This window comes from Phoenix dactylifera, chromosome 3, assembly GCF_009389715.1.
Source record: "Phoenix dactylifera cultivar Barhee BC4 chromosome 3, palm_55x_up_171113_PBpolish2nd_filt_p, whole genome shotgun sequence".
Classification (NCBI taxonomy): domain Eukaryota; kingdom Viridiplantae; phylum Streptophyta; class Magnoliopsida; order Arecales; family Arecaceae; genus Phoenix; species Phoenix dactylifera.
In genome coordinates, this window is record NC_052394.1 from 1,679,939 (window position 1) to 1,701,639 (window position 21,701).

Consider the following 21,701-nt stretch of genomic DNA (forward strand, 5'->3'; position numbering starts at 1 on the left):
ACAAACCATCAACCTTGACATCATGTCTCTACCAAAATCATCTAACACGCTGACTGAATTGCATTAAGTTAAAGAGAAAAATGAAAACCTTAAAAAGCTAACTGCTAAGTGGATTCGTCCCCTCTAATGCCATAATGACACAGATTGAATGTACAGGAATTAACACATACTGGCACAAATCAAGGAGAAAGTCCCAAATTGAAAAGAAAGTGCCCCTGAACAATTTAAAACATGATACGTCGTGGATATATCAAAGAGATCATTACTATCTTCCTGTTACACATAGCACATGCAAAAAAAAAACTTAAAAAAATCCCCTATAATAGTAATATCTTGCAATTCCATAGCAACTACAAGCCAATCCACTAGATACAAGAAAATAAATTGGCAGAACAATGACAAAAATAGGAGCAACAAACAGCAAACAACACACACACACACACACTCTCTCTCTCTCTCTCTCTAAGGGGCTAAAGCTCAGCACACCCGTAGTCCAAATGAAAAAACACCAGATCAGTCAAGTATCCATTACAGAGTTATAGAAGCAAGCTACAAGCATTTCCTACCAGTCTAACCCCACAAACTATTGCATATCATTAGCCTGTAGATGTCGGGCTACAAGTAGGCATATGTCACAGGTTCAACAAAACAACAAATCATATGATATAGCCCAAAAAGCAAATTTGCACAGAACTATAAACAAGCACAAATGATATCTAGCGAATTCACCACCCCATGGAACTATAAACATATTCAGTAAAGCAACCAGACTGCAGGGGGTATATCGCCACCACGCAACCAGGCAGTGCATACTTAATTTGCACGGCCTCTTATAACATCAAGGCCCATCTCAGTAGGATCAGTTGCTTGCAATTCCACCTGGATGCCATCAAGCTCCCTCTTGAATCTATCCTTGGAGCTGGCATAAAGCATCTTACTTCTCACTCTTGAGATGTCAGGAGACCTTCACATTAAAGCGGAAAAAAAAAGATGACCATAGTCTATGTCATAAAAGTCTAATATTTAGTTAAAAAATATAAAAAAAATTACCAGGCGATGAAAAAGATCTTGCTTTTCTGGCAGTTCTCTTCAGTCACAAAATCAAAGTCATAAATCGCATATCTGCATTCATTGGCCGGAAGGCTGGCAGTGAAATCCTCATAGCTCAATGCAGGCTCACCAACCGTCTCCACAATGACCTGCTTCAGCTTCTCGTCGATCTTGAAAATTATGAAACGGTAAGTTCTCTTTGCCTTCAATTCCAAAAACTTCAGCTTGCAATCATCATTCACAGCCATGCCTGACGCTGCATTGGCCTGAAATTTCGCACGAAATATAAATGATATGTCATCGTATTATAGGCAAGACAAATCTTACCATCTGAAAGAAGGCAACTGACAGCAAGCATCAGCAGACACCTGTGCATAAAGATTTGTGCACTCTGTATCTCTGAAAAGATCGGCCACGAACAGGAGCTTGAGCATTATAATCCCACATAGAATAGGGTTATTAAAAAGGAAAAAGAAAAAGATTCAAGAAATGATCATCCATTAACATTTAAGAAAATCAAAGAAGTTAAAAAGATCTGCTTTCTTTTCGAAGAGAAACAGACCAGGATGTAGAGCCTAGGACACCGATCTCCAAACAACTCTATCTAGACTTGCATAAGTGGCAGTAGTTTATATACCAAAATTTCATCGTAATTCGAAATCAATCGAAGATTAACCCTTTTACCCTTTCAAAGATCTCAAGTAGCGCATCCATAAAACCGGAGAATCCTCAGAAGCGCTCACTCTCATCATACACTGAAAAGATCTACCGAAAAATGAACGCATCTTTTACCAGAGAGCACGATCCTTAACAGAAGAACCATTAATCAGATGCTTACCAAACTCCAACAACCACTTCCATGGAAATTTAATCAGATCAGTCTAACCATAAACCCCAGCACAAGCAAATCGGATCCGCCACGGGCAACGAAAGAAAGTTGCAATAAACTCATGCCGATTCGAAGCAAATCATCTAATTTCACACGATCGATCACAGATATCTCGCATATCACTAAAAACTCCGTGAACAAAAAAATCTTTTAAAAAAGCGGAAAAATCACTCAAACCCTAGCGTCAGAGAGAGAAAAGGGGAGCGTAGAAAGGCCAAATACCATTTTCGTCGGCGGCGGCGATCGGGCCGAGAACCGCGGAGGGAGGGACGCGACGTGGAGGAAAGGGAAAGCTGGAGAGAATCTAGGGCTCCCAAAGACGAAAACAGGCTCCGAGATCAGGGGGGCTCGGGCGTCCGCGATGAGACGAGGACGATGACGGTCCGTTGGGGGTGGGGGGTTCCTTATTTATAGCGCGACGGTAATGGCTCGCGGACCCGCGACAAAGCAACGTCAGTCCAATCCTAATTCGCTACGTTGCAGGTGAACTTTATAACGGCGTTGCTTTTTGCGATGTATCGCTTAAATGCCTGCGGTTATTGAGTTAATTACGATGGTTGCCATCAATTCGCGGTGGATGGCGCCGCAGCATCGGTGAAATTTGTTACTTTCTAAAGAAATATATATTCATATTATTTATTTAAAATAAATTACTTAAATTCTTTTAAAATTAAAAATAAATTATATTTACATCCAACAACTTACAAAATTTAAATTTATTGTGAAATTTATTTTGATCCAATATATTAATTTATAATTTAACATAATATTATCAAATCATTAACTTTAAATTGGATCTAAATATCATATCAGAAAAATTTTAAAAATGATCAAAAAATATAAGTAATATGATATAAAAAAAATGTGTGCATGCTTTTCTCCATTTAAAGGTTATTTTAATTTTTTACATAAAATAAATGATTTTATTAGTTTAAGTATAATTTAATAGATTTTACAAAACGCTGAATGTAGGTGTAATAAATATAAATTTTTTAAACAATTATATAACTTATTTTTATTTTTAAAAAAAATATGTAGACATTAAATTTTATTTTATACTGCAAAATATGTGCAATTGGTGCATTCTCATCTGAAAGTGAGAGACTGGGAGGGGAGCAATTTAGTTCGCAGCATCAACGTTGTAACTCAACTCGAGGGTGTGAGTTTTTTTTTAGAGATAATGCAATGTTCCTTCTATCACGTTAGCCTTAAAAGAATTTCATGTAGATTTACCAGAAAAAAAAAAATTCACGTAGGAACTGCATCAAATAGATATTTTATTGGTACGAGGTAATTTTCGTAGGATTGTTAGGTTACGAGAGAAGTGGTGAGCTCATTGTGCCCCGGAAGTTGCCATACTTTATCGAACAAACAAAAATCTATTACTGTAATGCATGACAAGGTATTTGTTTGATCCACCGATGCAAGTATTCTGGTCTTTACGCAGTCAATGAATTTTTGCGCACAAACAGATCCCCTCTAGGTAACCAAATAAGAATGGGAAGAATTACCTGAGATCTGCCCAACCACAGCATCCGTTAGAAACCATTTTAGAAATAGATAAGGATTCGTTTGGTTCGCGTGAAGAAGTTTTGCTCAACGAAATATTTTTTTTAAGAACATAATTTTTGAGAACATGATGCTTTTTTTTTTTTTTTTTTTTTGGTAAAAACGGCTACTCATATCATATAGTTCGAACGTGAGTACAACCCTCTAAATCACGGAAAAGTAAATAGTACAACTGTGAAGGGACATCTGCATCAGACGTCCACAAGAAATCACCTGAGTGCCGAGCGATAAAGGAGGCGACCCAATCTGCTGCCCGGTTCGCCTCCCTAAACACATGTGCTGCCTGAAAGTCAGCCATCATCTGAGCCATCCTACGGGACTCTTGGATGAGGGGATGGCCATCCCCAAACCGATCCACACCCCGAATCAAATCAATCACCACCGATGAATCACCCTCGAGATATACCCGCTCGGCCCCGGATATCTGCCTCGCATAGGAAATACCCTCCCAGGCTGTCTGCAGCTCTGCACCAACCACTGTAAATCCAGGCGTGCGCCGTCCTCCTGCTGCTATCATCCTGCCACGATGGTCCCTGATCACAAATCCGACCCCTCCACACAAACCATCTACCGACCTGCTGCCATCAAAGTTCACCTTGAGATAGCCAAGGGGTGGGGGTGCCCAAGATACAAAGGCAAACCGTGGCGCTGAAGCAGCGTGATGAGCACCCCAGATGTCCCTGACCAGCCCAGAAGTGACTACCGAAGTCGCCCCGATAACCTCCCTCGCAAGCAACATCGCCCGGTCTACCACCATCCTCGGAGGCGCCCTCCTCCCCTCAAATATACCGGTATTCCTGTCCAACCATATATGGTAGGACAGGTACGCCACAAAAATCCCTGCCTCAATAGATCTGGGGCGCCGCATGGAATCTCTCAGCAGATGGATCAGATCCTGCGCCAACACCACCGAGGCCGGTAGCAGTATCGGTGAACTCCTCCATATGTCTCGGGCCCTAGGGCACTGCAACAGAACATGCTCCATAGTCTCCTCGATATCTGCACATTCCTCACAACACTGAGAGATCCTCATACCACGCCGCGCTAACACACTCCTAGTCGGAAGGCAGCCCCGCGCCACCTTCCACATGAAGAGTGCCACTCGCGGGTGAACCCGCATCCTTCATATCCACCGCCCCTCAATCTGTCGTACTGGCTCCCTACTGATCACCGCATGAAGATCCCTAGCTCGCACCCGTGATCGCCCCGTCGGTATCCATACTAGCCTATCCGCCTCCCCTCCTAGGGGTCGCTCGGGCTAGGACCCGAAAGAACATGATGCTTGGAAAAATGATTTTAGTATGTTTGATTGACTATAGAAAAGTGGCTATTCCATAGTGGCTTATGTTTAGTTGAACATTTATTTTTCTGAAAAAGTTGTGTGAAATGCTTTATCCATAGATTTTGATGGCTTAAGAGTAGTTTTGAAAAAAATATTCCAATCTCTAACCAGTAGGAAACTAGCTTTCTCATGAACCCATAAGAATACTACCTGTCTATCTATTTCATTTGAAAACTCTTAACTAAATAAGAGATATTTTGTTATTTTTTTTATTGACCACATTATCTTTCTCCTTCTTGGGCGGGACATATTAGAACATTGCTATTATTTGAATGAGATGCACGCAAAGGCGTTGGATGCTTCCGGTACAAGCGTGCACTTGCATTCATTGCTGGAGTCATACAGAATAAAGGCCACCAAATCTCTGGTCCACTAAAAGTTCGAACAATAGTTCTCTAGACAAAAGATATAGCAGCCTTGTGGGCTTAGTTCCGGAGTTTGGAATGAAAACTGGACCAATTTTAAAACGTCTAAAGTTAATCCACCATTTTGGTAGGTCCTGCAAGAGCAGGTTCAACGCATCGGAGCAAACAGGATATCAGAATAAGCCATTCCATTAGAATCAGATGGATATGAAGGCAAAACAAACAGAAAGCTAGGAAGACAGATGGAAAGTTTTACCTGTTAAGCACTCATAAGGTTTCTCGATTCCAAGACGGACTCTTAATTTTAGTGTAATGGCAATTGGTTAGGCTATCACACCAGCCTGGACATGAGATGGAAAACTGAAGTAGTGGTATGCATCATGATAGAAAGAGTGATTCGCTTGTCCAACTATCTCTAAGCCATGTTTCAGACATTAACAGCTAGATCCGTATCCACATCTTATCAATAGTATTCCCAACCTTTTAACTTGTTCAAAGAATGTTGTAGCTACTAAATTTTTAAGAATCAACCATGTTGAAGAGAATGGAAAAGGGCAATAAAAAAACAAAAAAAACAAAAATCCTTCTAATCATATTAAACTCTTGCATGCATTTCTGATATAAGGAAGCTAACCAAACATCAATGGCAATTAAGACAACTCAGTATGGCTGTTCTTGCACAAACAAGGAGAAGCAAATGATGTCGCAAATGACATTCTATTTATCAAGAACTTTAGTGGAAGAAGATAGCACGGCATTTCCTCCTTTGAAAATTAGAAACAAGAAGAAGTGAACTAAAGTTCAAACAGCATTTATCTTGGTCATTCTTCAATACAAATATAACTCTACATCTAATGTGCAGAAAATATACCTGTCGCCAGCATCATTTATGCTCAAATGCGTATGGAGCAAATGGATAAATTTTAAAAGGAGGGGGAAGGAGGAATTATAGCTGCAAAAATGACACATATTATCAAGACTGTAATATTTGCACTGTTACCAACAGCCTGAAAATAGAATGATCTGCCAATCGCTTTTAATTCACAAATGATTTTAACTATGGATGAAAATCTAGCAGCAATCGTAAACAAGAACCACTTTTCTGTTTGTAAAATGTAGCTGAAAAATAAACTGAACTCTACTGCTCAATTTTCATATGATGCTACAATCTATTAGCTAAAAAATAAGCAACTTTGAGGGGGCATGGAGGAACGACTACGGTGGCATGAGTTGTAAGGGGCTGCAATCAAAAGGTCTGGACTTTATGTTTCTTTTGTGTACTGTGAGCAAAAGATGAGTAGGATTTAGTAATAGAAAAAAACGGAGAACGAAGTTGTCTCCTGGTAGAAGGATGTCAGAAGTAAACGGACATGCACATAAGTACTGTTTTTCTGCTGCCAATGTTTCATGGATGCTACAACAGTAGTTGGATTTTTTTTTTTTTTTTTGATAAGATGGATAATTCACACAGGTCTCATACGAATACAGCTGGTGGAATCAGTAACCAAAATATCCCAAAGAGAGTTAGGCACATTCACACTGTTGATCCACGACACCTCGCCAGAATGCACAGCCACAAGAGATGCAACCTAAGCCTTACGGTAAATAAGAGTTGCTCGAAAAGAAGTACACTCTCTGACACACCGCCAAATATCCTGAAGCAAAGGTGGATGATTCTCATTTCTAGCTTGCTCCCAAACCCAGCCGATCATAGTAGCTGAGTCTCCCTTCAAGTGAATGGAGTCTGCTCGCAGGTGAAACCTTACATGAATGGTGCCCACCCAGGCTGCCCTCAGCTCAACAGCAAGCACAGTGACATCATGAATCCAACTCCCACTAGCAGCGATGAGGTGAGAGTCCGAGAGTCCAATCATAAAGTATACAACATCTCTGTTGCCACCAGCACTGACACTAGTATCGAAGTTTATTTTAAGGAAGCTCAGAAGTGGAGGCTCTCATAAGATGAAGAGCATCCCAGAGATTGTGCAAGTTGAGGCGGAGTTTCAGGTGTCCCAAACTATCATAACCTCTCCAACAAGCGATGAGTGAATGACTTCGGACCCTCTCCAAGGTGACTCTCGGTGTCACAGCACAATGATAGGAAAGCTGGTACTCCAAAGGCACTGATGGAACATTTTAATTCTTATATCACGTCTCAAAGTGTATTTATCATTTCTCATTGTCAGATAAATTACTCGAAAATATTTTCACCGCCTGTTAGGTGCCCATCAAGGAAGCTTGTTGGGTCTTCAAACCAGTTCCTGCTTATAAGGTGGCAGTGAGTGTCATTTGACATCTTGTAGCGGGAACCAGCAGATACCGTCGGAGTCTCTCAAGAACCAGTCCGGGCACTGAGAATACAAGATCTCATTGTTAGGACAATGGTTCCATTGACTGGATAATCATGGCTGTCAAAGGTGTAGAACCTACTGAATCGATCCTACCTTTTCGTATTTTCTCCTAACCAAATGAAGTAGACTGTATTATATTTATACACATAGATGAGAGCTTGCATTATCACTGAAAACATTTGTTCAAACGTTTCAAGACAAATTACAAAGAGAAAATTATAGTTATTTAACTTTATCCAAGTCTTGTTTGGCGAGGTAAATAGCTTGCCCGGGAACTGAATTTCTGCTGTGACATCAAATGTTCTGAGATTAATTATCAGTAGAAAATTATAGTTAACAACTTTATCCAAGTCACCTGTCTCCAAAAAATCCTGCATATTCCTATTAATATTTCTTTTTTATTTTGCGCTCTTGTCTCAAGTATCACTACCAATGCGCATTTCCCAGTCAGCAAATATGGTCCCAAATTGTTTACGACTAAAAAAGGGCTCCAATTTTTAGCACTAGACAGATCAAAGAGTTAAAGAACGGTAAAAGCAACCCCTAGAAGTTCCACTACCAAATACAACGCAATCAATTTGAATTAGAAATGTAAAGAGATTTTTAAGAATTATCAGCCCCAGTCAACTGAAGCTGAAATTTCAATGCTCCAACAATCCATCAGTGTCTTAATAATGGCTTCACTATTTCCTAAACAAAAATTGTTTTCCAGTCTCTCCCTTCAAAAAAACTACAATTTGTGTATGCAGACGCAATCATCCACACCATCCAATTGTTTTATTAGTCCTTATACCAGTTTCTGAAGGCTCCGGTTCAGGCGGCCGTGGTGGTTTAGGTTCTCTCGGTTTAGCAGGATCAACAAAAATAACCCATCCATCCAGAAATTTGGCATTCATCCCGTGTCGTGCCTTGTCAGCCTCTTCTATTGTTGCAAACCTGACAAAACCAAAACCCTTCGACCTCCCTGATACCCTATCAGTCACAACCTTTGCTGCAAAAAAACAAGTATAGCCAACGTTGCTACTACTTTCAGGTTCCTGTGTACAAGAAAAAGGAAAATTGAAGCATGCAAACATGTTGTGGCTTAGGAATTGATGTACCTTCAAGAAGCTGGCCATAAGCAGAAAATGCTTCCCTAAGTTTTTCATCTGTTGTTAACCTTGAAAGCCCTGTATCACATGGAAGAAGTTACTAAAACAAGTGGAATATTATGTTGGATTTATTGCATAGCTTGCAGAGTACATGTAAGACCTTGCATAGGCACAAGAATTCTTATTAAGAAGATTTTCTAATTGACTTCATGGCTATCAGTACATTGCTTAGCTGTTGCTGAAAAAAATAGATTGAAATGATTTCACGATCTTAGAGAGAAATCAAAACCACTTGCTTTATGAAGCTCCATTAGTCAAATGATGCAAATGCAACTATTTAGAGCATGAAGTTTTGAATAAGTAAGTCCAAATTAATCTGCCCTGTAGATTTGGAGTGAAAATTTGCATCTCTTAGGTGACACTCGCTATAAAAGCATGGAAACTGGGCTACATAACAGTTACAATAGATCTTGTATAGAGTATATATTTTTCATTTCTCTAGACTGCTTAAAGGCACAATAATTTAACAGGATGGTCCCAACTGCATGCACTTGAAGGGGATCGCAGATGTTTGAGTTCATCGTATCCCAGGGGAGAAAAGCTAGTGCACTTTGAACAAGCATTCATTTATCTTGGGCAAACATTGTAACCTGAGAGGAAAGCTAGCGTCATTCATATAATCCCACAATGAAAGGTTTTACATGTAATTATAGAAGCAAAGTGGTCTGCTGAAAGCCAATTGATTATGTGAGAACTCCTCTCTTTTGTTCCTGATGATGTTAGTTCTTAATTGCAACAACCAATGGATTCCAGCTATCTTTCAAGTGTTAAATGTTGCACATACTTAAGATATTAAGCCATACGAGTTGTTGGCAAAAGACATACATGCTACCACTTAGATCTCAAAAATTCTATGATTCTCATGAAAATAATAGAAACAGGGTAAGAAACATAGTGGTATGGAGCAAATAAGAGCCCATTTTCAATAAAGTTGATGTTGCTGTCCTACAAGAAGTATCATGTACAATTTGTTGCCACCTGCTAGAAGTACATCAAATGAAGAAGAACCTTTAAACTAAATGTTGTCATTGCAAGCTCAGAGAAAAGCAAAGAACAAAGAAAAATAAAGAAACCAATGCAAAAAAATAGGAATGAAGAATGATTTTTCAATGAAATATTATGACATTGGGTCTCTGTTATGCATTTATTAACCTAGATTGGACAATTATACATGAAGATCAAGTTTTTTCTAAGCAGAAAGATTGGATAGAGTCCAATCCAATTCATTCGGACATGAGATCGAGATAAGATAAAATTCTGTTGCCAATTCTCAAATTTAACAATAAGTTAATATATAGCACCCCTTAAGAGATTTCCAGCCTTTTGAATCCAAATCCCCCTTCAAACCTAGCAAAAAGTAGGAAAATCTGTTCTTCTCTTGGAAGACTTGAACGTACTATAGTCAACCGACTCAAACACTTTCAAAACATGCCCACGATTTCAACACTAATATTTTTTATGGTAATTCCAAACCTTCACTTAGTGTTTGCATGCCTCCATCTTGACAATAACTCCAACAATATAATAGCATACTCTAATCAAAGGAATTTGTTTACAGTCTGACAACTATATGCGATATAGATATGTGATAAGATGATAAGGGGTGTAACATTTTTTCTTCTTTTGGACACTACGTGGGAATACACATCTAATTCTAATTCATATACACAATCGAGATGAGTAAATAATGACATAATGTTGGATGACTTTGCATATCCCATTCTGAATGGGCAATACTATATTATCGTCATGAGCATCCAAGAGTATACGGTCATCAATGCACAACAAAACTCATGCTAACAAGCCCTTCCAAAGGCTAGCAACAAGTTATCCAGCATGAACTACTCCAAAGCAATTAAGAATATTGGCCTTTCCTCTTTCCTTCAACCAAAGCATCTCAAAGAAATTAGCTTCCTGTATGAATCATTTTTTCCCTAAATACCACAAAAGATGATCAAATAATTGAGCTTCAACGCCTTCCCCTCAATGATTCTATCGCGATTATTCTCAAAAGATCTGTTCCGGCATAATTTATGGGATTACCTAGTAAATCCAGTATACTGCAAGCTTCTGCCTCAGATACATGCAATCTGGTTTTTCGGAAAAAGTATCTTTTGTTCTTGCTATCGTAACTTGTTTATCGCATTTGAATGGAGAGAGTATGCATTAGCTTGAAGAACATAACAATATTCACAAGAAAACACCTATAAGGTATTATGGTTCATCCGTCTCACCTTTTTTTTTCCATAGGTATAAACTTAAATCTTACAGAAGACCAACATGGGTATGCCTAAATTTATTTTTCCCCCAAATTGGGAGGCAATTACTATTGTTGGGCCAGTACCATATGCACTTCTGTTATAAAGTTATCCAGTGTCAAGAAATTCGGCTGGCATTTTTGTACCCTTCAAATATAACAAATGCTCTAAAAGTTTGCACAAAGTTGTCTGTTTTAAATGTTTTAATTATCTTGACAAGATCACTCATCATCTGCCTCTAATGGCAGCCTAAAAAATATTGATTTTTTTACACACTGGTGAAATTATTGTTTTCTACTGCAGATGCAACTCGATATCCCAGTTTCCAAAGTTTTAATGCAACTTAATAGCGCAGTTTCCAAAGTAAAACAAATTTTAAATATCTTAATGATAGAAATACTGTAGAATATGTCAACTTTCTCCCTAATTCTTTTTGCTTTTAAATTTGAAACTAAAGCTCACAAGATGCCAAGACACACCACATCCAAGTGATAAGATTTTCTTTCTATTCTTTTCTGTTGCTCCATGATGTACAAGTTTGCCACTTTCTTCCGTCAGAATTTTGCCTAATTATTTCTTAGGATAATTGTTGCATCTACTATGCCTTTATATATCAAATTCCTTAAATTCATACACTTCTCCCATGTTGGTTCAAAAATTCACATGCCACCAACAACAAAGCAAAAGAACAACACCATACAATGCCACTAGTATCGATAGCCCAAGACAGAGTTACGCCCATGACAAAGGTAAGAGGCCTGGTGAAAAGGTTATTCCAATAAACACAGCTTCCACTTATAAGAAAGAAAAATCAAAGGTAAGTTTACTGAGTAATAGTTTACGTAGAGAAACTGAGAAGCAACCACTATGTGTATTACTATGACCATCACCAGTCAGAAACAAAGATTTTAGATCCCCACAAATGGGATGTGAAACATGGTGAGAGACCCTAACCACTCTTTGCAAATTAAAATCCAAAATCCACCACTACAGCGAAGAATCAAAATGCTTAACCAACAAAAGGCGATAGCTTTAACAAGATCCAAAGATCCCAGAACGTAAGCTGAAAAAAATCACTAAAACAAGAATGTAATCTTATTTAATCTGAAGAACACAAGGAATGCTCGATAGTTTCTCGAAAAGAATTATGAGAACTCACGGACATATAAGATTTTGGAGCGAATCACAAGAAATAGGTTAAGAGAGAGAAACCCTAGAGCTCACCGCTAACGAAGAGCTTGGGGGTGGTGAGGGGAGGAAGGTTGCCGCCACCGGTGGCGTCGTCCAAGGGAAAGGAGGAGCTTTGACGTACGGGAGAGAAGGGCCATTTCCATTGAGGAAGAGAGGAAGGCGACGCCCTCAGGAGGCGGCGAAGTCCGAGCGTGGAGGACAACGCCATGGCAGAGTGGAGGCGGAGGAAGAGGAGCTAAAACCCTAGACTATAGGCCCTTCTTCAAATATTAGTAAGGGGGTGGCGGCTTTACACCGGTTTCGGTATGGTCACCATACGGTGAGAGAGATGCTCAACTTAAGGAGCGACGCTGACCGACGTGGGCCGACTGTGGACAGGAGTTGTATCTTTCGTGCGAATGAAGGATTCCTTTTTTTTTTTTTTTTTTTGTAAAACGAAGGATTCCTCTTCCTTCGCGCGAATTCGCTGTTGTTGGATTGCCGTGCAGGCTGATGAGTGGGGAGTTCGGGGTGCCTTGAATCTGTGTCGGATGCGATCCAACCCAACGGTGGAAAAAGAGGGAAGAACCACAAGAAGAAAAAAATACCCTCACAGATGAAATAGACGCCTGATAAAGAAGAGAATAGAAGCCACCAAGGTAGTAGCCTGGTGGTAAGGGGGCGATAATTCCGCCCAAGTTGCCCGGGTTCGAAACGCGCGGGCGTCGATTAAATTAGGGGACCGGATGCCCCACGCCCGGCTGGCTTGTTGGCGGTTATGCTTTCCTTCCACTTGTACCAAGGTGGCGCTGGGGTGACGTACCCACACGTGAGGCGGTGAACCCAGTGGGGTGAGCCCACGGGTCGGGGAAGGCACGCGAAACCTGCGACCTGTATCGAACATTCCCTAGTGGAAGGGGGGGCCCAGTAATGGGGCTGCTACGCGGGTGGGCTGGTCCCTCCCCCTCCCCTCCTATTTTTTACCAAAAAAAAAAAAAAAAAAAAAAAGAAGAGAATAGAAAGACTCGACAGGAAAGAAAAAAAAATGTGGATAGCCTCCTTTTATATATAATCTCTCTTAGCGCATATAATTTTTTTATTTTTTTTAACCTGACAAGCTCCGCTAATAACGCTAATAAGAGTTCTATTTCTAATTGACTTTTGGATTTCTTTTTAAGGTGGATGCTCAAGGAAACATGACACAATAAAAATCTCACCACATATGATATCCTATAATGCCTGCCCCATACAATTTTTGTTCCATTAGGCAGGAGATAGTAAAAAGAAACCAGACTTGATTTGCATCACGTAGGTTGTCACCTGCGGTCATAACCTTCCACTTACAAACGAGGTATCCGGCATAATTATAATGGGAGGGGGTTCTCGACCCCAGCCCAACCATAATTATATAGCAGGCGAGTCACCAGAAATAAAATTGGCATGGAGATGTATGACACACAAAGCATGACAGGTAGTAACTAAAAGGCCCTAAACTGCCAGGCCTCCAGCTTAACAAAAATCCATCATCTACCAAACACCCGAAAACACCACTGCATTGTTCAGTGTCTAAATTTAAAAACATGAACCACCACTGTAGCTTTATTGTCTTCAGCCCACTAATAACCTTCCAGACAATTAAGTTCTCCTGATGGTGACAAACTATCAGGTACACAAACCATTTTTATCGTGCGTTATTTATCTACAATCAACAAGATGATAGTTCGTCCACGTTGCCAAAATTAGGTCCATTCAAGAGGCCTCAGCTGTGGAGAGATGCACTTCAGCAATTGCCTCCCTCAGGAAGCTGCTTCCGCACTTAGATTCACGAGTGCTAGCTGCATACTCTAAGACTTCCGCATTTGTTTTTCTATATCCACCCAACAATGACCTATCTCCAGCAGCTGGTAACCTGAAGAATACAAAGATAGTGTTTAAAACTATAATTCAGACGCATGGTGGGCACATAATGCATCTATATAAACAAAGCTGGAAAGAAACCTCCTATCCGAAGGTTCAGATACAGGGCTAGTACTGCTGCGATTTGCATGTTTCCTTTCAGTACCACTTCCACGAGAGGGCTTGCCCTTGTGCTTGTTCTTGTGGTTCTTTTTTTTGGCCTTGGGACGTTGTTGATGGCTCTTCTTCAATGTGTGCGACATGGATGTGGCAGGAGGATCGTATACCTCGGGTGCCCATTTCACATGCAGCCTCGTAGTTGGGGATATCCCATTTTGTGCACGGCGCCCCTTCATGGCAGAAACAAGATTCAAAGAACTCTGAAACAAATGTCAGCGTCATCAACAAATTTGGGATAACGAATCTGAAATTTCAAAAGCACACCTTGCACATACGCTACCTTTCAAGATTAATACCATGGACAATTTTTTGTTGCACGCATGCTTTCTACAGGATTATGCCTGATTTTAAATATTTATGGAAATTATGAGTAAAAATAAATCGCATGCACTGAGACTCAATAATAGAAAATGCAGATGATCATGCACAGATACCCTAATTGGCACTTCATAAATCCATTTTAGCAGACCGACATCCTTAGCCATTACCGATGATATATGTATACATACATAAGAACCTCTTAATGTCGAAGTATAATTAAACAAATAAAAATACTCAGAAGGGAAAGTAGCGAAGACACAGAAAAACTCAATACTGGACTACAGGCATAAAATCTACATTATATTCAATTCAGAAGAAGAAAAGCTTTCCCAAAAACACACAAGATCTATCTCAACACATGCACGCACGCACAAAGGATGAGAACATGGACCGAGCATATAAATGGTGTCTATGATGCAATATGAAAAGGACATGAAGGTCGCAAGTATAGATTAACTTCTGGAGGAGTTATAGGCAGTTCCTAACATAAAAGACAAAAAAATTACTTTTATTCAACCATTTAGCCATGAATTTGTTCCATAACAGATATAAAAGTCCGCTGAATATGAAAATCATTCATATCATTCTTGACAAATTTTTCAGTATCTTGTGAATTTACCATCACTTTTAAGATTAACATTGACCTCTCTTGCACTGCTCATGAAACTTGAGATCAACCAGAATGTCAAGAATGACAGGTGAATCGTATGACAGTGAGCACTAAGTACACCTACATGATTGTAGTTATCAATTAAATAAATAAAAACTAATTAGATAAAGAGGAACATACGGGCAGAGACATTGAACGTGCATAAGCAGAACTCGCAAATGTGGAAGAACGTAGGCCTTGTACTTGTATGCTCGATTCCTCGTTAGTTTCCTTGATTGACAAAGTATCCAATGGTAAGTCCGACGTGAAAGGAAATGTTGCACATTTGCTCAAGCTTTTGTGTTTGTTTGCATCAAAGGAAACAGAATGGCAGGACTCTTGGCAGGTTTTGATTTCCTTTGAATCGAATGCTTCATCTTGATCAGAAGTTGCATTAAGGCCAGAGATTCCTCCATCAAGATTTGTAACATGCAGGAATGCACTGGGAGCAAAGGCAGCTTCTTGCACTACAGAATGATCTTCCTCACTAACAGAAGAAATGTCGAGAATCACCTGATGTGTGATCTTAGCAGTTTCTTTCAAATTGCAACATTTACACTCTTTATGTTCTACATGTGATTTCTCACAGCTAAGGCTATATGCATATGTCTCACAACCAATATTTCCAGCAACCACGCTAGTGCAAGGAGTGGAACTGTCCATCCAGGTGCTACTGTAATGAGAACTGTCAGAGCATTTACGTTAAAAATTGAGCCATATTATTTATTCAAATTAGCATGACAGGAAGCCAAAGATTAGAAAAGAGTTGCCACAAAAATCATCTAATATGATTCTCACGACAATGTGAATATCATAAGCACATCAATTCCCATTACATAATAAAAGACGATCAAATCACAAATAACCTGATTAATAAACTCCAGAAACTGTTAATCCACAAGTTGTGGAGGATGAAGAAAATAAAGGGAGAAAATTGTCAGCAAGAAAATCCAGTACGTCAGCATTAACAACAAAACTTGCAGCATCAGATCTGGAAAGATCCAGGTACAAATGATAACCCTAATGGCAAAAAATAGTTATGCACTAACAGAAAAAATTCTACAAGAATGATAAATTTATATCTGCAATAATGATGATAGATTGTTAGAAGCTTAATCAAATGCTACAAAATGAATAAATGCTTTACACAAATCTAGAAATATTGTAACTCATGCTTCCTGCTCAAGAGACCTGTTCAACTCTCTCGGACTCGTGGCTCTCTGCATAGGGTGGTCCATACAAGACAAGGCAATTCCTATGGGATGACAATACAAAATTTTATCATCTCAAAATTCAAGAAGCAGATCACGTTAAATAAAACGATACATGGCAAAATACAGTTCTAAATAGTAGAGAATTTCTTCTAAGTTCAATTACTATCAAGCAGAAAATCAAATGGTGATAGACCTTACCACGTATAGGAAATCCAAATAGGAGATAAAAAGTTAAAAAAGTAATCATTGACCCTCAAAAGAAACAGTAGAAGATCTGACTTAAAGGGCATTATATAAGTAACACTGTCCTTTTCTGGATAGAAGATGTTGAATCATACCTGAAAGCACATGCTTTTATGTATGCATGTCATGCAGATAGATAGTAGTCATGGAGAACATTGTATAGCACTTAGGTATATGCATACAGTATGCATGCATGATATGTACATTACTTTAGCAGGCAGTCAAGAGATCCAGTCAGAAAGCAGAATAAAATACGATAACTTGTCCCTCAGAAAATAGTAGAAGATTAGAACTAGAGGATATTAAAGCATTCTGAATGGTACAGGTCCACTGGTACCTGAGAGTGCATTTTATCATGGATCCACTGTCAAGCTGACAAAATAAATAAAAAAGGTTGTCTTATATACTATCATGCTCAGGCATGAGCAGTGCAGCATGACTTCCTCGTGCATATCACTATACATGATAGTCATTGATATCCAGTTAAATGTTAATCACTACAGAAGACACAGCTGATGCAACAACTTTATAAGGTATAATATAGATAAAATGCAGATAAACAAGAATCATCTTATATGAAATTCTTAATCAGATAGGAATGAGAGAAGACTTAAATTGTACCATAATAATATGTCTGACTAACAAAACCAAAAACTTATATTCCCACCTATTTGCCAAAACCTGAATAGATGGGACAATAGTTGATCATTATGGTTATAGTTATGGTTATGGTTTTGCAGAAAAAAATGATACGATAAAGTGCTGAACAAGTATTATTTTAAAATTTAATAGTACATATTTTCAAGAATGGTTTGTAATAACCTAAGGAATAATTCTGTGATGGCAGGAAATGAAAAGCATTTAACTTTTGGAAAGTTCTCCTATGAATTTGCATGTGCTGACAACAATTAAGTTGTTTGTTCAAGTTCATGATTTTTGATTGGTATTTAAGTTGGCAGCTATGGTCCTAAATCTTCAGTCCACAATTTTGGCCTTAAAGGTGGTTGCAATTTCCTATGTCAATAGCTAACATCTACCTTCTTTAGCAATATTCCATCCTAGCATAGGCTAGAATTCCTTGCACACCAAATGCCCTTCTAGGTTTTAAGGAAAACACAGGCTCCTTTCTTGCCATAATTTGCATTACATTGGAACGAAACAGCAGTCTTTAAATAGTTAACATGAAGCTCGCATTAAGTCATAAGATTTTTTTAAGTCCATCAAATGGAGACTTCTCAAAATAAAGTAATTCTCCATAAATAAGCCCTATTTTGATGGGAAAAGGCTTAGATGATGATGATTATGATGAATGCACATGTAAATAGCAGCTACAACAAAACCATACATCAAGCTAACAAGCAGGTCACCAAGCTAGTGTCAACCTGTTTCTCGACCATGATTCTTTCTCACCTTGAATTGTAGATGACAAATTTTACATTCACTAAATCACATATGACATACAGTTCCAATCTTATTTCTGCTATTGTTTTTATGCTTGCAAGTGCAATTGTCCTCTATATTTAATTTAAAGAAATTGAGCAAAGCTTCTAATGATAACATCATTGCATAATAAAAGTGGTGGTCATGTTTGAAGCAGGCCTGCCTTAAAAACAAACAACTGGAATTAAAGATCATTCAGACAACAAATTTGCTGTGTTGCATTCATTCTTCTACCTAGCAAAGCACCAGTCATTTGGAAACAGTTTAGACAAAAAATCATGAATTTACACGATTTAGTGAAAAAAATCCCACAGAATAAATCTGGAAATAACAGAGGCCACTTTCTACAAGCTTTTTTTTCAAGAAACAAACAACTATTTAAGTAAAATGTTGTGGTGTCTTGTTATAGCGTGTTGCCAATCTGTCACGAATCTAAGAGTGTAACACTTTAAGCAAATAAATAAAGAAATGAATACAATAGTTGAAATATCTAAGCAATATTTGCTCAGCCATGATTGCTTGTATTTCTTCAGAACTGGGCATTTTCATTACTCTGTTGATGCCTTCATATACTGTATTCACAACTAGGCATGCCACTGGTCTTCATGAGATTGATATTATGCACCCATGCAACAAGTTGCCCAACACGTCTAACAGATTAGACAGCTCTTGCTGGACACTCATACAAACACATGCTAGAGATCCACATTTTATGGAAAATATACGTTCTTGAGTATTTAGATGCTTACATACATATGCATGAATGCATTTACAAAGACATGCATGCGCATATTATATTTGATAATGTAGAAATACTGTACATATATGAATATGAGCATAACTCAAAACAGAATGCAAATTGATGACACAGCAAAATGCAAAAGTGGGCCACAGTAGTGGAGATCAGTAGTTTTCTATGTTTGAGAAGCTGTATCGTAATTGTTTTTAGAGATGGTATCAAAGGAGAAGGTTTTGGATTTCATGCACAAGTATCTTCACAGTTTCAGATAGGTCTAAGCATCAACAGTCTAAAGAATGCCACAAGTAAAAAAAAATGAAAAATGAACAATGGCAATTATTGATAATTAGAAAAAATAAAATCTCTACATAAGAGAAGGATGTGGCTGTTTAAAAGAGACACACCATATAATGCAGGTGAGTGCATTTCACACTTTTAGCACTCTTGTTGAATGAACTTACTGCATTCAAAAGCTACTTATGACTGACCATCTGAGAAGTAAAAAAATAAGTGTAAACAAACATCAAAGGAAGCGAGGACTTTAGAACATCAAAAAAGATAATAAAAATCAAGTGGTGCACATATCCACTCTACGTTATTTAGCCACATGTTCAATTAAACAAACAATTGCCCCAGATTGGGCCGCTTCTTGGTAATATCTAAATTTAGAGATCTTCAGTATGAATGCTGGTTTCTGATTGCAGAACAATCAACTACATTGATCCCTGATAATCTAAAAATGCACAAACTGTGAGTGTCAAATCAAGCTACGTATAACAAAATTAACAACGGTCAATGCTACGCCACATTAACAACGGTCAATTCTTCGCCAAATTAAGCTTTAACAGTAACCAGACATTTTCCTTGTGAAAAAAGAAAGAATGAAGAAGAGATTGACAAAGGTTATTGAATTCAAAAACTGATAAAAGTGCACCCGTCCTAGAACAATAAACCTCGTACAACAGAACGCTGAAAACAGAGAACAGAATAATAATGCAGAATAGAGAAAAGACAAGAATGCACGGGAACCGGAAGACAGGAAATAGAAAATTTAAAAGAGATCAGCAATTACCTCAAGCCAAACTTCGCACTCTCCTCCCAGCAGCCGAAGAAAGAAACCAGCTCCAAACCAAACACTCCTCGGACTCAAATCTCACCACCAAGATCTAATACCGAAATCGATCCAGAGATTTCTAGACGTTGGAGAAGAATACAGAGAGGAAAAGGGGAAAGGAAACCCTAGAGGAACCGTACCGCCATTCCTAGAAGCTATTGCTGACTCAAATTACCACGCCGACTCCACTTCTCGAGATTTTTCAGGCGATGAAAGGAAGAACCGCCATGGAAGGAGGTAGCTGAGGGGATCAAGGTTGCAAGCCGGCGGAGGAACTCTCCGCGCACCGTAGGCATGGTCGATGCTCGCAGAGCACAGAAACCTTGGCAGGAGATCCAACAAGCCTTAATCCGAAACTCCCCTCCTCCAAATCAGCCCCCCCAAAAAAAGGGGAACAGATCAAGAAATTGGGGGAAAAGAAAGCGATCAAGAGCGCTTCCGATTGGGAGAACAGAGAGAAGAACGCGGATGCGGCGGAGAAGAAGAAGAGGGTTTACAGAGAGGATAGGAATCTCGAACAAGACGACTGGCAGATGGCGGTTCAGTGGCCTTACAGAGACCGACACGTGGCTCCGGAAGGTCGGTTGCTTGCTGGATGATGATAAGAAGAATAACTCGCGGGAGCGCATGAACCGCATAAAGTTTTATACGGACATTCGATCTACCGTCGTTGAGAACTGCAGAATAACGTGAGTTTTGGATATGTTCTCGCATACGTCAGGTCAACGTCCGCATAAAAGTATTTCTCGCTGAGAAATGTCAGACATTGGATATTTTGTCGTGTTGTGAACGACTCGAGAGACGCAGGTACCAGTTTTGGCAACTCGGGTAATGTGAGATCGGCTATACAGGATACAACATGGTACAGTCGCGAGGACAAATGGAGAGGTGAGCAAGTGATGACATTGGTGTGTAACCAAATGGCGGGCCCACCTGCGTTGAGGGTATGAAGGGCCAATGATGACGTTTCCAGACGATGATGCGCGTCGGTGTGGAAAGGTTTCGTTAAGCGATCCCACATGACCTGCACAGGTGAGGGCGTACAATGGATGAATAAAGCACGAGAACGTAGAATTTTTATTTTTTTGCAGTTTGCTTTGAGTAGTACGATACTTTTTTGTTTGGTAAAAGAGTAGTACGATACTTAACGAACGCCACGTTCCCGTTACGTGATGACGTGGCTGCTAATGTAGATCAGCCATGTCAGCAAAGACTGATCTTTTCGAGTCTCTCGCTGCGCTCCCTCCCTGTTTGCCATCTCTGCTTATAGGATGGGACGAGTGCACCCCATCTTCAACTCCCTATTTCTCCAGAAATTATTTACCTACACCACCCTCAAAAACCAGCAGATCGGTGAGGATATTTGGCGATTGTGATTGGACAGATCTAGAGCCAAACTAGAAATGGCGACGAGCACCCACCATTGCAGAATATCTACAACTGATTGAGAATTACAAGGCCTCCCAGGTTATCCATGTCTATCTCAAGGTGAGTGGGAGTGCCCTAACTTTTTTTAGATATATCTATACGAGGATGGTATTATGTATTTAGCTTACTAAAAGAAAAAAATAATGGCCATGGTTGGTTGCATGCAATGTAAGCAATAATTTATCTCTCTCTCTCCTTTTTTTTTTTTTTTTTTGCCTCTCATCCTTTTATAATTGGTGTAGCAAAAAATAAATCTGATAATATGGTATAATCAAATTAATTTAGCTTAAAATTGACTATGACAATTGGGATATATTTTTCAACTTCTTGAT

The 21,701-nt window shown here is 39.1% G+C and overlaps 3 protein-coding genes across 6 annotated transcripts; all 3 read right to left on the minus strand.

Moving 5' to 3' along the window:
* Window positions 1-339: 339 nt before the first annotated feature.
* LOC103710871 (actin-depolymerizing factor 7) lies at window positions 340-2,449 on the minus strand. Of its 3 annotated transcripts, XM_039124195.1 has the most exons (4): window positions 2,162-2,326; window positions 1,419-1,475; window positions 1,051-1,316; window positions 340-964 (listed from the first exon to the last, which is right to left on the minus strand). In XM_039124195.1, exons 1-4 carry the CDS (start codon window positions 2,162-2,164, stop codon window positions 814-816), a joined length of 477 nt encoding a protein of 158 aa, XP_038980123.1. In that variant the 5' UTR covers window positions 2,165-2,326; the 3' UTR covers window positions 340-813. The 3 variants fall into 3 exon arrangements, with proteins under 3 accessions (XP_038980123.1, XP_038980125.1, XP_038980124.1); XM_039124197.1 differs by lacking the exons at window positions 1,419-1,475; window positions 2,162-2,326 and adding an exon at window positions 1,378-1,396; XM_039124196.1 differs by lacking the exon at window positions 1,419-1,475 and having other exon boundaries at window positions 499-964; window positions 2,162-2,449.
* A 5,667-nt stretch (window positions 2,450-8,116) lies between these two features.
* Window positions 8,117-12,476, minus strand: LOC103710864 (organelle RRM domain-containing protein 2, mitochondrial). Its single transcript, XM_008796777.4, has 3 exons — window positions 12,200-12,476; window positions 8,667-8,735; window positions 8,117-8,557 (listed from the first exon to the last, which is right to left on the minus strand). Exons 1-3 carry the CDS (start codon window positions 12,372-12,374, stop codon window positions 8,322-8,324), a joined length of 480 nt encoding a protein of 159 aa, XP_008794999.2. The 5' UTR covers window positions 12,375-12,476; the 3' UTR covers window positions 8,117-8,321.
* A 1,134-nt stretch (window positions 12,477-13,610) lies between these two features.
* Window positions 13,611-20,417, minus strand: LOC103710838. Of its 2 annotated transcripts, none has more exons than XM_039124193.1 (4): window positions 19,900-20,417; window positions 15,333-15,864; window positions 14,144-14,421; window positions 13,611-14,054 (listed from the first exon to the last, which is right to left on the minus strand). In XM_039124193.1, exons 2-4 carry the CDS (start codon window positions 15,852-15,854, stop codon window positions 13,895-13,897), a joined length of 960 nt encoding a protein of 319 aa, XP_038980121.1. In that variant the 5' UTR covers window positions 15,855-15,864; window positions 19,900-20,417; the 3' UTR covers window positions 13,611-13,894. The 2 variants fall into 2 exon arrangements, with proteins under 2 accessions (XP_038980121.1, XP_038980120.1); XM_039124192.1 differs by having other exon boundaries at window positions 15,333-15,876; window positions 19,900-20,415.
* Between the last annotated feature and the right edge of the window lie 1,284 nt (window positions 20,418-21,701).

Bases quoted from the DNA above. Each gene is read 5' to 3' on its own strand.
- LOC103710871 (XM_039124195.1), bottom strand. The intron at 1,317-1,418 runs GTGTCTGCTGAT...GCGAAATTTCAG, and splicing joins GCACAAATCTTTATGCACAG to GCCAATGCAGCGTCAGGCAT. The intron at 965-1,050 runs GTAATTTTTTTT...TTTAATGTGAAG, and splicing joins AAGATCTTTTTCATCGCCTG to GTCTCCTGACATCTCAAGAG.
- LOC103710864 (XM_008796777.4), bottom strand. From the start codon at position 12,374: ATGGCGTTGTCCTCCACGCTCGGACTTCGCCGCCTCCTGAGGGCGTCG. The intron at 8,736-12,199 runs GTGAGCTCTAGG...CATGTGATACAG, and splicing joins CCCCAAGCTCTTCGTTAGCG to GGCTTTCAAGGTTAACAACA. The intron at 8,558-8,666 runs GTACATCAATTC...GTTTTTTTGCAG, and splicing joins TTATGGCCAGCTTCTTGAAG to CAAAGGTTGTGACTGATAGG.
- LOC103710838 (XM_039124193.1), bottom strand. From the start codon at position 15,854: ATGGACAGTTCCACTCCTTGCACTAGCGTGGTTGCTGGAAATATTGGT. The intron at 14,422-15,332 runs GTATGTTCCTCT...CATTTGTTTCAG, and splicing joins CACGTTCAATGTCTCTGCCC to AGTTCTTTGAATCTTGTTTC. The intron at 14,055-14,143 runs GTTTCTTTCCAG...TGTATTCTTCAG, and splicing joins TCTGAACCTTCGGATAGGAG to GTTACCAGCTGCTGGAGATA.